The sequence below is a fragment of the Chiloscyllium plagiosum genome, unplaced genomic scaffold (genome assembly GCF_037043375.1).
Source record: "Chiloscyllium plagiosum isolate Xiang-an unplaced genomic scaffold, Cpla_swu_hap1 HiC_scaffold_15, whole genome shotgun sequence".
Lineage (NCBI taxonomy): Eukaryota > Metazoa > Chordata > Chondrichthyes > Orectolobiformes > Hemiscylliidae > Chiloscyllium > Chiloscyllium plagiosum.
The window spans coordinates 12,793,033-12,808,997 of NW_028270153.1; the positions used below are offsets into that span (position 1 = coordinate 12,793,033).

General features: G+C 41.4%; 1 protein-coding gene across 7 annotated transcripts in view; it reads right to left on the bottom strand.

The window, feature by feature from the left end:
• Positions 1–15,965, bottom strand: part of LOC122560280 (casein kinase II subunit alpha) — a 97,276-nt gene that overhangs the window by 33,402 nt on the left and 47,909 nt on the right. For 6 of the 7 annotated variants that reach the window (XM_043710826.2, XM_043710822.2, XM_043710825.2 and 3 more), the window contains one exon: positions 1,793–1,904. In XM_043710826.2, the coding sequence (XP_043566761.1) occupies positions 1,793–1,904 (112 nt within the window). Of the gene's footprint in view, positions 1–1,792; positions 1,905–2,192; positions 2,303–15,965 lie in introns of all 7 variants that reach the window. The other variant, XM_087994747.1, reaches the window with a different exon arrangement.

The following is a 15,965-nucleotide window of genomic DNA, read 5'->3' on the forward strand; positions in this document are numbered from 1 at the left end:
GATCACTTTATTACTCTCCTTTGCTGTTCGCACAATTGCAGGAGCTCGACTGCACCAACAGGTGATAAGATACAAATACATATTTCTTTTATAATGTGAGCTTCTAATGTCAAGGGTCCTTAAGGGTGAGGAGTTGTTATGAGAAGCACATATCCAGTAAGGAAGGACTCACTGACTAGATTTACCTAAGACATTATGGTTGAGGGTTACCCAATACTCACAGAAGTATGGTGATGGGATTCCAGCTGGTGGAATTACTGGACAAGTCAAATCACAGAGTGAAATCTGGCTTAATAGTTTTTTTTGTTTTAATAAGGCAGTCTTTCACTGAAATATAAACATGCTATGCTATAGCTTCTGTCTTATAATAAAACAAAGGTTTACCATACAAAAGAAATTGAGGTAAAATAAAATAAACCAACTATTTATATATAACTCAAAATAAAGATTTCAATACACATGGTAAAACATTATTAGTCCCAACAATATTCCTTTACTAAAGTGCTTAATTTAGTTAAGGCTTTAATTTACTTATGGAGAATCTGATAGCCACAACTTGGAACCTTCATACAACTAGGTTTAGATTTTCTCAGCTTCAGGTAAGTGCATTAAAGTTTTAACTAAACGCTTCTAATCTGAGATTTTAAAATTAAACTCCTTGTGTGAATACAACCCCTTTCTTAACAGTTGCAAAACTACCACCCTTGTCAGAAACAATTATTTTATATATCCAGGTTCAGCCAACACTTTAGCGAAGTGCCCAAACTAAAAAGCATTTTTCCAATCTTAAGGTGCTTCCCCTAAACTCAAATTTTCTGAAAGCTTAATCCTACTGCTCATAAACTCTCCCAATGTAAACAAATCCTTATCACCTTCCTAGAAATCTCTCTCTCTAGTACTGTGTTTTAAAAGAAATGACCATGGCTACAGAAATATTTACAAGTTAATCAAACTCCTTCAGGCATACAGTCCAAAACACTCACGTCGCAGGTTCTAATGGATAAAAAAATGCCCAATTCTTGAGACATTTTACATTAGTGTTAAGAAATCTGAGGGAGTGACATATTGATCAAATCCATCCTTCCATACGCCACCAGTCCCATTCACTATTCTTTGGTTTTGCTGTAAATCTGATACAGGGAGAAGGTAGGGAATGGGGAGCCTAAGTGATCTGCTCTTCGGGAGCTAGCACAGGCACATTAGCCCTGAAGGTGCTTTTCTTCTGTAATTATTTTGTGATCCTATGCTGTAGGTCAGAATTCCATGAAACTTTGAATCTTACCAAAGCACAGAAGGCCTCTTAGTCCTTTGACTCTATGCTGGCTCTTTGACAGAGCTATCACATTAGTCCCTCTCTCTTCTAAGAATTTTCTCCGAAGGACAATTGGTGTTTTCTATTATTTAAATGGTTGTGAGGATACTGAGCTTCTTTAAAGTAGCAGAATTTTCGTTCAGATTCCACAAGAATAAAATCGGTAGTACTGGGAGGTTTCCACCTATTATCATAGAAAACTCAGGCCCTTCTAGCCTGATCCTCCATTTAAATGGGTAACGGGTGATTTGACTGTGACCAACTTTACATTCCCACGTACTCCAATAATCTTTGGCTCCCTTGTTAATTTAGAATCTACATGTCTCTCCTTTAAAAGTATTCAATAAATCCACCTCCACCACTCTTTGGAGAAAGAGTTCCAAAGGCTCTGTTATTTGGCCGAAGTGTAGCGCAGGCCTATGCTATAGGACAATACAATTATGGGTATGTAATGCTCATCAGCTCTGAAGCAAGTCTTACCTTAAGTATTTTAACAACTACTTTTTCATTGTTTGTGATGTTAATGGCTTCAAACACTTCACTGTATTTCCCTCGACCTAATTTTCGAACTAATTGGTAGTCATCTTGATTTCTGCACAAAGAAACAGAACATAAAAAAAAAGCTTAATAACATGCAATTCAGTTCAGCACATAAAATAATACTTTCACAAAAGAAATTGCATCTTTCAAAAACAAATGCTAAAAGGACATACAATGGACCTTAATTTCACAATAGTACTGAAATAATGGATTTTGTTTATGAATGTCTTCCTCAGCAGTCAAGTCTTACATTTTCAGTCTAATCGAATACATTGTTTATTCATGTCAAAATATTAACATTTAAGTTGGGTGAAAGACGTGTTTAATAACTATTACATACATCATCTTCTCTTCTTAGGTAGCCTTGGGGATCGAGGATGACTTGTTTCCACTCCATTTTGAATAGTTTTGAGATGATTGATAAGTCTAATGTTTGATCTGTAGCCTCTGCTACATACAAAGGAAATCATATTTAGAGGGCTTGCTACTTGTGTGCTCCTTTTAATACCTTGACTTCACCGTTGACCAAGTTCCTTGCTGTGTTTGATGCTTATACATTTTGTTGGTCACAACCCAGGATATCTCATTAATCAGTGGGGATGATTAACCTCTTAAAGAATGTTTTGTGGACATCACTGTGGTGGTTTTGCTGTTCTCCTTGGAGTCTCCTGCCGCATCAGGTTCAGAGTAAAGCAGTTGTTTCAGGAATTCCCGAGCAGGTGAACGAAGTTTCAGTGGGGGAGCATTTTGGGAACGGTGACCGTAATTCTTTAAGTTTTAAGTCCTTATGGATGTAGATACGAGTTGTCTTTGGGTGGAAGTTCTAAACTGGGAGAAGTTGAACTACTACAAAAGGAAAGAACTGGGGAATGTAGACTGGGACAGCTGTTTGAGGGTAAGTCCACACCAGACATGTGGGAATCTTTTAAAGGCCAAGTGGTTAAGAGTTCAGGATCAGCATGTCCCTTTGAAAATTAAGAATAAGGATGGCAAGAATCAGGAACCTTGGGTAAGAAGAGAAATTGAGAGGTTAGTCAAAAAGAAAAAAGGAAGTATATGTGAAGTTTAAGAAACTAAAGACAAAGCCTTTGGAGAGTACAATGATAACAGAAAAGAACTCAAAAAATGAACTAGGAGATCTAAATGGGGCCAGGAAATGCCTTTGGCAGACAGTATTAAGGAAAATCCCAACATAATTTCTGCATATACAAGGAACAAGAGAGTAGCTAGGGAAAGCATAGATCTACTGAAGGACAAAGGGGAGCCAGAGGATGTGGATGAAGTCCTTAACAATACTTTGCACTGGTATTCACAAAGGAGGGGATATGGTGGATGGCGAGTCTCAGGAAGGGTATGTTGACATTCTCAGTCATCTCAAGATTAAAAAAAAGGTTGCTTTGGATGATTAAAAAAAACATTAAGATAGACAAGTTCCCAGGGCCTGATAAGATCTATCCCATAATACTGAAGAAATTGCTTGGTGAAATTGTACAAAATCTTTGTATTCTCGTTAGCCACAGGAGGGGTCCCAGAAGACTGGAAAATAGCCACTGCCGTTCCTTTGAAAAGGATAGCAGGGGTAATCTGGGAAATTATAAGACGGTGAGCCTTACGGTGGTGGTAAGGAAATTACTGAACAAGATTCCTGAACAGGAAAAATATGGACTTTTTTTTGGAAGGTCGTGTCTCACAAACTTGATTGAGTTTCTTGAGGAAGTGACAAAGGTGATTGATGAGGGGAGGGTGTAGATGTTGTCTATATGGACTTTAACAAGGTTTTTGATAAAAGTCCCTCGTGGCAAGCTGATACAACAAGGTGAAGTCACATGGATTCTGCAGCGAGCTGGTAAGAGGGACACAGAACTGGCTTAATCAGAAAAGGCAATGGGTGTTTTTCTGACTGGAGATCTGCAACCATTGGTGTTCTGCAGGGATCATTGACATACCCACACTTACATAAATGATTTGGAGGAGAATTTAGGTGGCCTGTTGAGTAAGTTTGCAGATAACACAAAGATTTGGGAAGCTGCAAATAATGGAGGATTGCCACAGGATACAGCAGCTTGTAGATAGCCTGGAGACTTGGGTGGAGAAATGGCAGGTGGAGTTTAATCCAGACAAATGCGAAGTGATGCATTTTGGAAGGTCTAATGCAGGAGGGATGTACACAGTAAATGGCAGAAACCTTAGTAGAATCAACATGCAGAGGAACGTTGGTGTACAGTTCCACAGTTCCCTGAAAGTGGCAACACAAATGGATAAGGTGGTCAAAGCAGCATATAGCATGCTTGCCTTTATTGGTTGGGGCACAGAATATAAAAATTGGGAAGTCATGCTACAGCTGCACAGAATTTTAGTTCAGCCGCATAGGTTTGAAATTCTTGTCCTCATAACCTTTCCTCAGCCAAATAAGACAGTCATTTCATCAAATCTCTACTCCATTTTCCTTGAAGCAACAATGCACCTCATCTCTAGCAGATGACTCACAAGCATGGAGATAATAAGCAAGAAAACATTCAATCCACACTACCTCTAATCCAAATTCAAATCCACAACCATTCTAAGCAGACAAAATTTCAGTAAGCAAATGGCAACTGGGTGTGTACTCACTCAGAAATTGAACCCCAGATTACTGTTGACTCCTTCTCCAAAACATGAGAAAATGGGCCTTTCACTAAACTCACATTCCAACCAGTTCTCACTTCAAAAAACAATTCCCACCAAAGAAGCAAGATCAAAAGCCTCCTGGAAACAAAGGCAGCAATAGATGATGCTTTGCATATGACAAAACTGCATTATTACAGATTCAAAACGCACAGTAGTGCTGTGCGTGTACCTATCCCACATGGATCCAGCTGTTCCTGGATGCGACACAGTGCCACTTTCTCAATGGCAGTTAGAGATGGGTAATAAATGATGCTTTAGCCAGGGAAACAGTTATCCCATGAAAGAAATTTTAGAATGTTAAATTATTCTAGTACAAATTAAATCAACAGAATAACAGAAACAGAACAGCCACAAGCAATCTTAAGAGTTAAACTTGCGATTTACTGCTTATGTGTAGCACAGCTTCTTAATTTGTCCCTGGTCTTTCTTCCTTTAACCCAAAGTTGTTCTTAAACACTAAATGGCTTTATCACTTCGACACGTTTCCATAATGTTACTTTACAGTTATTTTTAATCAACATACTAAGCCATATGACTCGGCAGAAGGGGAGGTGGGACTTGTAATTACATTGAACATAAGAGGTTATAGCGCAGCACAGCACAGGCCCTCTGGCCATCGATGTTGCAATCAATCTGAAGTCCATCTAACCTACACTATTCCGTTCTTGTCCATATGCCTATCCAATCACCATTTAAACGCCCTAAAGTTGGCGATTCTACTACTGTTGCAAGCAGTGTGTTCCACGTCCCTAATACATTCGGAGTAAAGAAACTACCTCTGACATTGGTTCTATATCTATCACCCCTCAATTTAAAACTACGCCCCCTCATAACAGCCATCATCATCCAAGGAAAACAGCTCTCACTGTCCAACCTATTTAACCCTCTAATTATCTTATATGTCTCAATTAAGTCACCTCTCAACTTTCTTCTCTCTAACGAAAACAGCCTCAAGTCCCTCAGCCTTTCCTCATTAAGACCTTCCGTCCAGATCAGGCAACATCCTAGTAAATCTCCTCTGAACCCTTTCCAAAGCTTCCACATCCTTCCTATGACCTTCTGGTCCAAAGATAGGGACACAACCACAACACCCTTCAATGGTACTTTATGTGTTTTGTAAGTTCACAGGATGAGCTATTACACACAGCAGTTCCAATTTTAATTTACACTAATGAATAGTTCAGATACAAAAATAAGCCAATGCTAATTAATTCCTATTTTCTTCAATTAAGCGCGATTGCTGCTTTTTTTTGTCAGTAACTAGTCAAAGCATTGTGAAATCTTAGCTTCACTACTAATTATTCAACAGCAGAGAAAAGAAAAACATGAGAAATTAAAATAAAATGAAAAACATCTGTCTCAGGATTGCACTTGAGGACTCCAATAACTCTCAGACTCAAATTTTATTTGCAGTTATGAAAAGTCATGGAATTGGTTATTGGGATTAAGTAATAGCAATAGGTGAATACACCTCGCCTGGTCACTGTTTCAACTTCATTGAAAAGGTGACAATCCAGATGGACTGTGGTGTATGCGTCTGCAGAAACTAAGTTTTTTAAATTTGCAGAATTCATATAACATTTCTGATTTTAAATTAAGCGGTCAAGTCAGCAGGCATCCAAAAGCAATGATAAATTTCAAGTGGATAGTGATGGGGATGGGGAGAAACAGAAATAAAAGAAAGCACAGCAGTTGGGGAACAGACACGAGAAAGGCAAATCTGGGGGAGAGGGTAGAGGGTAGCGGATAAAGTCATGAAACTGTAAGGCCAAATGACTTGCAGCATGGATAAAGATGCTGAACTACTAAAATACTTGTCCCAGAATTGTGAACAACTGATAATGCTGCTGAGTATTTTCAGTGCCTGGGCACAGAGCCATCCATTGGACTAGCAGTGTGATTATATCATAACAGGCTGACACAGGTAGGGTCAGTCCCGTTACAAATATGAACGTGGTGCATTTTGATTCTATTTTTAGTGATTCCAATCACACCACAGGCTAAATGACCTCCAGTATTTCCTGTCCAAGTACTCTCAAATCTACCTTTTCCCAAATCATCCCCCTTCTCATGAACCACAAGTAAACAGCCAATAATTAATCTTTCCTCTGAAAGACCGAGATGAATATCCTTAATTTCAAAGATTGCCACACCCATTTCCATTAGCCTTCACCTTGCCAAGATCACCATGTCTTTGTTGGTCATCTGGTCCACCCTAATGGTTTTGCAAAAAAATGCAGTGAGGACCTGAACTGACACAGCCATTTATATTAACTTCAATAGCATGTACATGGAACTCAAACTTTAAGAGTCATACAACATGGAAACAGACCCTTTGGTCCAAACCGTCTTTGCCAACCAAGTTTTTCAAACTAAACTAGCTCCACTAGCCTTTGTTTGACCCGTTTCCCCCTCAACCTTTCCTATTCATGTACTGGTCCAAATATCTTTTAAATGTTGTAACTGTACCTTCACCTACCACTTTCTCAGGCAGTTCGTTCCAAATATGAACAACACTCTGAAAAAGGCACCCCTCAGGTCCCTTTTGAATGATAGTAATTGAAATTCAGACAAACCAGATGGTAAGTAACATGTAGCAGAAAGTGAGGACTGCAGATGCTGGAGATCAGAGCTGAAAAATGTGTTGCTGAAAAATGTGTTGCTGGAAAAGCACAGCAGGTCAGGCTGCATCAAAGGAGCAGGAGAATCGACGTTTTGGGCATAAGCCCTTCTTCAGGAAAGTAACATGTAACAATAAGTAGTCAAGCATTGCAGGATGAATATTATATTTAAATCATACGTATCATTAATTCATACAGAATCACCAAGTAACATGATACTTGAAAGCCATTCAGACTGCCATAGCTGCATTGACTCACATATGGCCATACCAGTCTGAAAATGCCTGATCTTGTCTGATCTCGGAAACTAAGCAGACTCAGATGTTTAGTTAGTAAATGGGATGGGAGTCCGTCTGGGGATACAGGAGCAGTAGGCTTTTAAAAAAATGGCTTTAGGGCGACACAGTGGCTTAGTGTTACCTCCCAGCATCGGGAACCAGGATGCAATGTCAGCCTTGGGTGATTGTCTGTGTGGAGTTTCCACATTCTCCCTATGTCTGCATTTCTGCTGAGTGCTCTGGTTTCTTTCCACAGTCCAAAGATGTGCAGGTTAAGTGAATTGGCACGGTAAATGCCAACAGGACACGACAAAGGGGTAAGCTACACTTCAAAGAGTTGGTGCAGATTCTACGTAGGGATTCTATGATTCTAAAGTCTGTACCATTTACAGGAGGTACTTCAGAAACTCCACAAGCCTCCTTCAACAGCATCTTCAAAATCCACAATCTCCACCACCCAGTAGGACAATGATTGCAGTCACATGGAAACACCCCAAATTAAAAAGTATACCAAGTTGGAAGAGTATTGGTGGTTCCTTCAGTGTCGCTGGTTTAAAAGCCTGCAACACCTTCCCTAACAGCCCTGGGTGAAGCAACACTGTTCAACAAGTCAAATTATGGCCTCTCAAGCAATAAATGCTACCCTTGCCAGGTTTGGTCGCATTCTATGGGAAAGAAAACTGAGCAGCTGTGCTTCATCCCATGCTAACATTTGTTATGTGTGAACTTCCAAATTTGAGCAACATGTACATGCTCTTTTAAAACCGCTTACGCAATCATTGAGTTGTCAGGATATAAAAGAAAATACATTTGTTTAAAATAAATAAACTAGCAGCAATCTGTACTTTCTTAAATACTTGTTCCTATGAAAAGAATACAAAAAAAAACACTCAAAACAAACAATAGTACAATGGGTGCAAAACCAAGAATGTACTTCACAGGCCTGGATAGAGAAATGAAAACACCCAAGTGACCTGGTAACTTTTTTTGGCACCAAAGTTACTTCTTGACTAGCCCAAAAAGAACGCACAAATGTCCAGAACTCCAGATTAATAGATCAAGCAAGATCAAAGCATTGTTCAATGCACAGTGAAAGCTTCTCCAAGGAGGGAGCAGATTAATTCACGCAGTCCAAGTGCACCAACTTGCAGCTAATCATACAGCAGCTATTGCTGACAATAGGACATCTGCCTGCCCTGTTGTTCAGTTGGGGACTGTTTTACAGCTTGGAGTAGCAATCAGAACAGGCAGGGGAAAACAGAGACTAAAATGTAAGCCAACGGAGTAACAAAGAATCAGAAATGTTTTGTAAAACATTGTACGTTGTAATAGACATTAAGAAATAATATTACGTTGAACCTAATTTTGTGTTTAAAACTTTGGATGCTATTAATATAGCACTTTACAGAGACAACAAGACAGCAAACAAGGGTACCATTAAAGATCAAAGACATTGCCACAGTGATCCATTTTGCTTCGACTTTGAAGGATGGAGGAAGAACATAAAGCAGAGTAGTTTCGGAGTATTTGAATATAGGGCTTTGACAAGGCTCCACAGAGGAGACTAATTAGTAAAGTTAGATCACATGGGATTCAGGGTGAGCTTGCCAAATGGATACAAAATTGGCTTTACAGCAGGAGACAGAGTGGTCACGGAGCATTATCAAAGAACAAAGAAAATTTACAGCCCAGGAGCAAGCCCTTCGGCCTCCAAGCCTGAGCCAATCCAAATCCACGATCTATACCTGTCGCCCAATTCCTAAGCATTTGTACCCCTCTGCTCCCCACCTACTCATGCATCTGTCCAGACGCATCTTAAATGAAGTTACCATGCCTGCCTCTACCACCTCTGCTGGCAATGCGTTCCAAACGCCCACCACCCTCTCTGTGAAGTACTTGCCGTGTGTATCCCCCTTAAACTTTCCACCTCTCACCTTGAAAGTGTGACCTCTCATTATTCAATCCAGCACCCTGGGAAAAAACTCGTCTCTATCCACCCTGTCTATACCTTTCATGATTTTGTAAATCTCAAATCAGGTCCCCCCTCAATCACCTTTTTTCTAATGAAAATAAACCTAACCTACTCAACCTGTGGGCGGCACGGTGGCACAGTGGTTAGCACTGCTGCCTCACAGCGCCAGAGACCAGAGCTCAATTCCCGCCTCAGGTGACTGACTGTGTGGAGTTTGCACATTCTCCCGGTGTCTACATGGGTTTCCTCCCACAGTCCAAAAATGTACAGGTTTAGGTGAACTGGCCATACTAAATTGTCCGGTGTTAGGTGAAGAGGTAAATGTAGGGGAATGGGACTGGGTGGGTTGCGCTTCGGCGGGTCAGTGTGGACTTGTTGGGTCGAAGGGCCTGTTTCCACACTGTAAGTAATCTAATCTGAAACCTCTACATAGCTAGCACCTTCCATACCAGGCAACATTCTCATAAACCTCTGCACCCTCTCCAAAGCATCCACATCCTTTTGGTAATGTGGCGACCAGAACTGTACACAGTATTCTAAATGCGGATGAATGTCTTGTACAATTTTAACATGACTTGCCAACTCTCATACGCAATACCCCGTACAACGAACGCAAACATACTTTATGCCTTCTTGACCACTCTATCCACCTGTGCAGCAACCTTCAGGTTACAACAGACCTGCACTCCCAGATCTCTCTGCCCATCAACTTTTTCCAAGGCTCTTCCGTTCATTGTATTATTCGCTCTAGAATTAGACTTGCCTAAATGCATCACCTCACATTTGTCTGGATTGAAAGCCATCTGCCATATTTCCGCCCAACTCTCCAGTCTATGTATATCCTCCTGTATCTGACAGTCCCTTATGCTTTCTGCTACTCTACCAATCTTCATGTTATCTGCAAACTTGCTGATCACACCAACCGTGCCCTCTTCCAGATCATTTATGTATATTACAAACAACAGTGGCCCCAGCATTGACCCCTGTGGAACACCACTGGGCACCTTTTTCCATTTCGAGAAACTCCCTTCAACTACTACTCTGTATGTCTCCGGTTGCTCAACCAGTTCTACCTAGCTAGAACACACTGCACACCATGTGACTTCACATTCTCCATTAGTCTACCATGGGGAACCTGATCAAATACCTTACTAAAGTCCATGTATATGACATCAACAGTCCTTCCTTCATCTATCAACTTTGTCACTTCCTCGAAGAAGTTAGTAAGGCACGATCTCCCCCGCACAAAACCATGATGCCTATCACTGATAAGCCCATTCTTTTCTAAATATAAAAAGATCCTATCCCTCAGTACTTTCTTTAGCAACTTTCCCACCACCTATGTCAGGCTCACTGGTCTATAGTTACTGGGAATATCTCTACTATCCTTCTTGTACAGGGGGATAACATGAGCAACCCTCCAGTCCTCTGGCACCTCACCTGTATTTAAGGATGCCACAAAGATATCTGTCAGAGCCCCAGCCATTTCCTCTCTCGCCTCCCTCAGTAACCTGGGATAGATCCCATCCGGTCCTGGGGATTTGTCCAGCTTAATAACCTCTAGTCTACCCAACACAAATTCCCTACTTATGTCAACGTGATCCAGACTAATCAAACTTTTATCTCTAATTTCATCATTTTCCTCTCCTCAGTGAACACTGATGCAAAGTAATCATTCAGGATCTCACCCATTCTCTCAGGTTCGACGCACAGCCTTCCTTCATTGTCCTTTAGTGTACCAATCCTTTCTCTAGCTACCCGCTTGCTTCTTATAATAAAATGCTTTGGGATTCTCCTTAATTCTGCTCGCTAAAGCTATTTCATGACCCCTTTTAGCCCGCTATATTCCTCGTTTAAGACTTGTCCTACTCTTCCAATATTCCTACAGGGCGCGTTCTGTTCTTAGCTGCATAGACCTTACGTACGCTTCCCTTTTCCTCTTGGCTGGTCGTACGATTTCTCCTGTCACCCACGGTTCACATATCTTGTCCTTCCTATCCTTTACCTTCAATGGGACATGCCTATCCTGCACTATCTTTAACCTATCTTTGAAAGCCTCCCACATCTCAAATGTCGACTTCCCTTCAAATAGCTGTGTCCAATCCACATTTCCGAGCTCCTGCCTAATTTTGATATAATTGGCCTTGGCCCAATTTAGTAATCTTCCCTGAGGTCCACTCTCTTCTTTATCTACGAGTATTCTAAAACTTACAGAATATTGGTCACTGTTCCCAAAGAAATGCCCCACCGCAACTTCTACCACCTGTCCTGGCCCGTGCCCCAGTACCAGGTCCAATATGGCCCCTTCCCTCGTCAGAGACTATTGACATTCTGCTCTAGAAAACTCTCCTGGACGCTTCTTACAAATTCTATCCCATCCAGACCTCTGACGCTAAGTCTATCCCAGTCAATGTTGGGAAAATTAAAATCTCCCATCACCACTACCCCATTGCTTCTACATCTTTCCATAATCTGTTTACCTATTTGCTCTTCTACCTCATGCTCACTGTTGGGAGGCCTGCAATACAGCCCCAACAGTGTAACTGCACCCTTATTTCTCAGCTCCACCCATAATGCCTCAGTACTCAAGATCTCCATAGTGTGCTCCTTTAGCACAGCCGTGATATCATCCCTGACCAGCAATGCAACTCCACCCCCCTCCCACCCCCTCCCAAATTTACTTCCCTCCCTGTCCGGTCTGAAGCGTCTATATCCTGGAACATTTAGTTGCCAATCATCATGCCCTTCCTTCAACCAAGTCTCCGAGATTGCAATAACGTCATACTCCCAGGCACCAATCCAAGACCTAAGTTCATCTGCCTTACACACTATACTCCTTGCATTAAAGTAGATGCATTTCAGGCCACCAGTTTTTTTGCGCTCATCTGCTCTCTGCCTACTCTTCCCTTTATTAATGCTATCTTCATAATTCTTACAGTCTCTAGTCTCCACCTTGCTGCCTACTTGTTAAAACAAAATGAGAGCAGGACTCATACAATCAAAAGTAGAAGCGTTGTAGTGCCTTAGAACCTAGGTATTCATACAGTCATAAGATGTACAGCACGGAAACAGATCCTTCAGTCCAACCATCCATGTCAACCAGATATCCCACCCCAATTGAGTCCCACCTGCCAGCACCCGGCCCATATCCCTCCAAACCCTTCCTATTCATATACCCATCCAAATGTCTTTTAAATGTTGCAATTCTACCAGCTTCCACCATTTCCTCTGGCAGCTCGTTCCAAACACATACCACCCTGCGTGAAAATGTTGCCTCTTAGGTCTTTTTTATATCTTTCCCCTCTCACCCTAAACTTATGCCCTGTAGTTCTGGACTCCCCCCACCCCAGAGAAAAGACTTTGTCTATTTATCCTATACCCCTCTTGATTTTGTAAACCTCTATAAGGTCACCCCTCAGCCTCCGAAGCTCCAGGGAAAACAGCCCCAGACTGTTCAGCCTCTCCCCAGAGCTCAAATGCTCTAACCCTGCAACATCCTTGTAAGTCTTTTCTGAATCCTTTCAAGTTTCACATCTTTCCGATAGGAAGGAGACCAGAACTGCATGCAATATTCCAACAGTGGCCTAACCAATGTCCTGTACAGCCGCAACATGACCTCCCAACTCCTGTACTCAATACTCTGACCAATAAAAGAACGCATACCAAATGCCCTTTTCACCATCCTATCTACCTGCGACTCCACTTTCAAGGAGCTATGAACCTGCACTCCAAGGTCTCTCTGTTCAGCAACATTCCCTAGGACCTTACCATTAAGTCTTGCTAAGATTTGCTTTCCCAAAATGCAGCACCTCACATTTATCTGAATTAAACTCCATCTGCCACTTCTCAGCCCATTGGCCCATCTGATCAAGATCCTGTTGTAATCTGAGATAACCTTCTTCGCTGTACATTACACCTCCAATTTTGGTGTCATCTGCAAACTTACTAACTTTACCTCTTATGCTCGCATCCAAATCATTTATATAAATGACGAAAAGTAGAGGATCCAGCACCGATCCTTATGGCACACCACTGGTCACAGGCCTCCAGTCTGAAAAACAACCCTCCACCACCACCTCTGTCTTCTACCTTTGAGCCAGTTCTGTATCCAAATGGCTAGGTCTCCCTGTATTCCGTGAAATCTAACCTTGCTAATCAGTCTCCCATGGGGAACCTTGTCGAACGCCTTACTGAAGTCCATATGGATCACATCTTCCATTCTGCCCTCATCAATCCTCTTTGTTACTTCTTCAAAAAACTCAATCAAGATTGAGAGGCATGATTTCCCATGCACAAAGCCATGTTGACTATCCCTAATCTCTGCTCATTCCTGAAGAAGGGCCTGTGCCCGAAACGTCGAATCTCCTGTTCCCTGGATGCTGCCTGACCTGCTGTGCTGTTCCAGCAATAAAGTTTCAACTTTGATCTCCAGCATCTGCAGACCTCACTTTCTCCTATCCCTAATCAGTCCTTGCCTTTCTAAATACATGTACGTCATGTCCCTCAGGATTCCCTCCAACAACTTGCCCATCCCCGACGTCAGACCCACTGGTCTATAGCTCCCTGGCTTGTCCTTCTTAAACAGTGGCACCATATTAGCCAACCTCAAGTCTTCCGGTACCTCACCTGTGACTATCGATGATACAAATCTCAGTAAGAGACCCAACAATCACTTCCCTAGCTTCCCACAGAGTTCTAGGGTACACCTGATCAGGTCCTGGCAATTTATCCACCTTTATGTGTTTCAAGACATCCAGCACTTCCTCCTCTGTAATATGATCATTTTTCAAGATGTCACCATCTATTTCCCTACATTCTATATCTTCCATGTCCTTTTCCACAGCAAATACTGATGCAGAATACTTGTTTAGTATCTCTCCCATTCTCTGCGGCTCCACACAAAGGCCGCCTTGCTGATCTTTGATGGGCCCTATTCTGTCCCTTGTTACCCTTTTGTTCTTAATGTTATTTGTAAAACCCCTTTGGATTCTCCTTAATTCTACTTGCCAAAGCTATCTCATGTCCCCTTCTTCCCCTCCCGATTTCCCTCTTAAGAACATTCCTACTGCATTTATGCTCTTCTAAGGATTAATTCGATCTATCCTGTCTATACATGACATATGCTTCCTTCTTTTTCTTAACCAGAGCCTCAATTTCTTCAGTCATCCAGCATTCCCTATACCTACCAGCCTTTCCTTTCACCCTGACAGGAACATACTTTCTCTGGATTCTCGTTATCTCATTTCTGAAGGATTCAGGGACATAATTCTTTGAAGTTTGTGTCACATATAAACAGTGTGGTAAAGGCAGCATTTAACATGCTTGCCTTCATTGCTCAGACCGGAGTATAGGAGCGGTGGTTTTACACTACATTGATGAGGCCTCTTCTGCAGTACTGTGTCCAGTTCTGGTTGCCCTATTAAAGAAAGATTATTATTAAGCTGGAGAGGGCTCAGAAGAGATTTGCCAAGTTTGGAAAGTTTGAATTATAAGGAGATGCTGAGACTTTTTTCACTAGAATGTAGGAGGTTGAAGGGTGGCCTTATAAAGGTTTATTAAAATCATGAGGAAGTATAGATATAGTGAATGACAGGAGTCTTTTCCCCAGGTTGGAGAATTTCAAAACTAAGGAACATGGTTTTAAGATGAGAGAAGAAAGATTTTAAAAAGACATGACAGTCAATATTTTGTGTGGAATTTTGTGTCCAGAGGAAGTGTTGGATGCGTGGACAGTTACAAAGTTTAAAAGACATTTGGATATATAAATGAATAAGAAATCTTTGGAGGGAAATGAGCCAAGCGCAAGCAAGTGGGACTAGTTTTGTTTGAGATTATGGCTGGCATGGAATGGCTGAACCGAAGGTCAGTTTCTGTGCTGTATGACTCTGTGGCTTGTGTTGATGCACCAAGAAAAGTAAAGGATGGAGAAACTGAAAATAGGCCACAGTTAAGATCGCTGAGAGTGTACACCAACATGTTGAGCTAGAGGAGGCAGAACCACAGAGATAGAGGCATTTAAATTCAATATGCATAACTAATTATCAAAAGATGGGGCACCATTATATACAGAATGGGAAGGTGGTGCTGATTGGCTGGACCAAGACTGGCACAGAGATGCAGCAAGAATAGTTAACTGTCAATCTTAATTCTGAGATTAGGCAGGTAGATTTTGTTAGGTCAAAGTGCAGCCATGGGAATGCAATGGAGTTTGGTTGTCTCCTTGATCCTTTTTTCAAAAAGGTACAAATTCCTTTTGCCTAGAAAAATCAGGGTTCTATGCATTCATATATGTAGCATCTAGCATGCACAAAGGCATCACACTGTGAGCATGCCTCACTATCTTAAATTGGTTTCTGGTGCAACTTTTAGCAAAGTTTGCGATGTATGGGCAGCCCAAGAACCACAAATACATGTCAAAATAATCCTATTCTACCTCTGCATAAAATGAATTGGCCATGTGAAATGTTACAACCAATTCTAAATTAGTGTTTTTGACAAATGCTGTAAAGTATTCCTTCACATTTGCTAAGACAGTACAAGGCTAAAATATTGACAGCAACACTATGTCCAAAGGG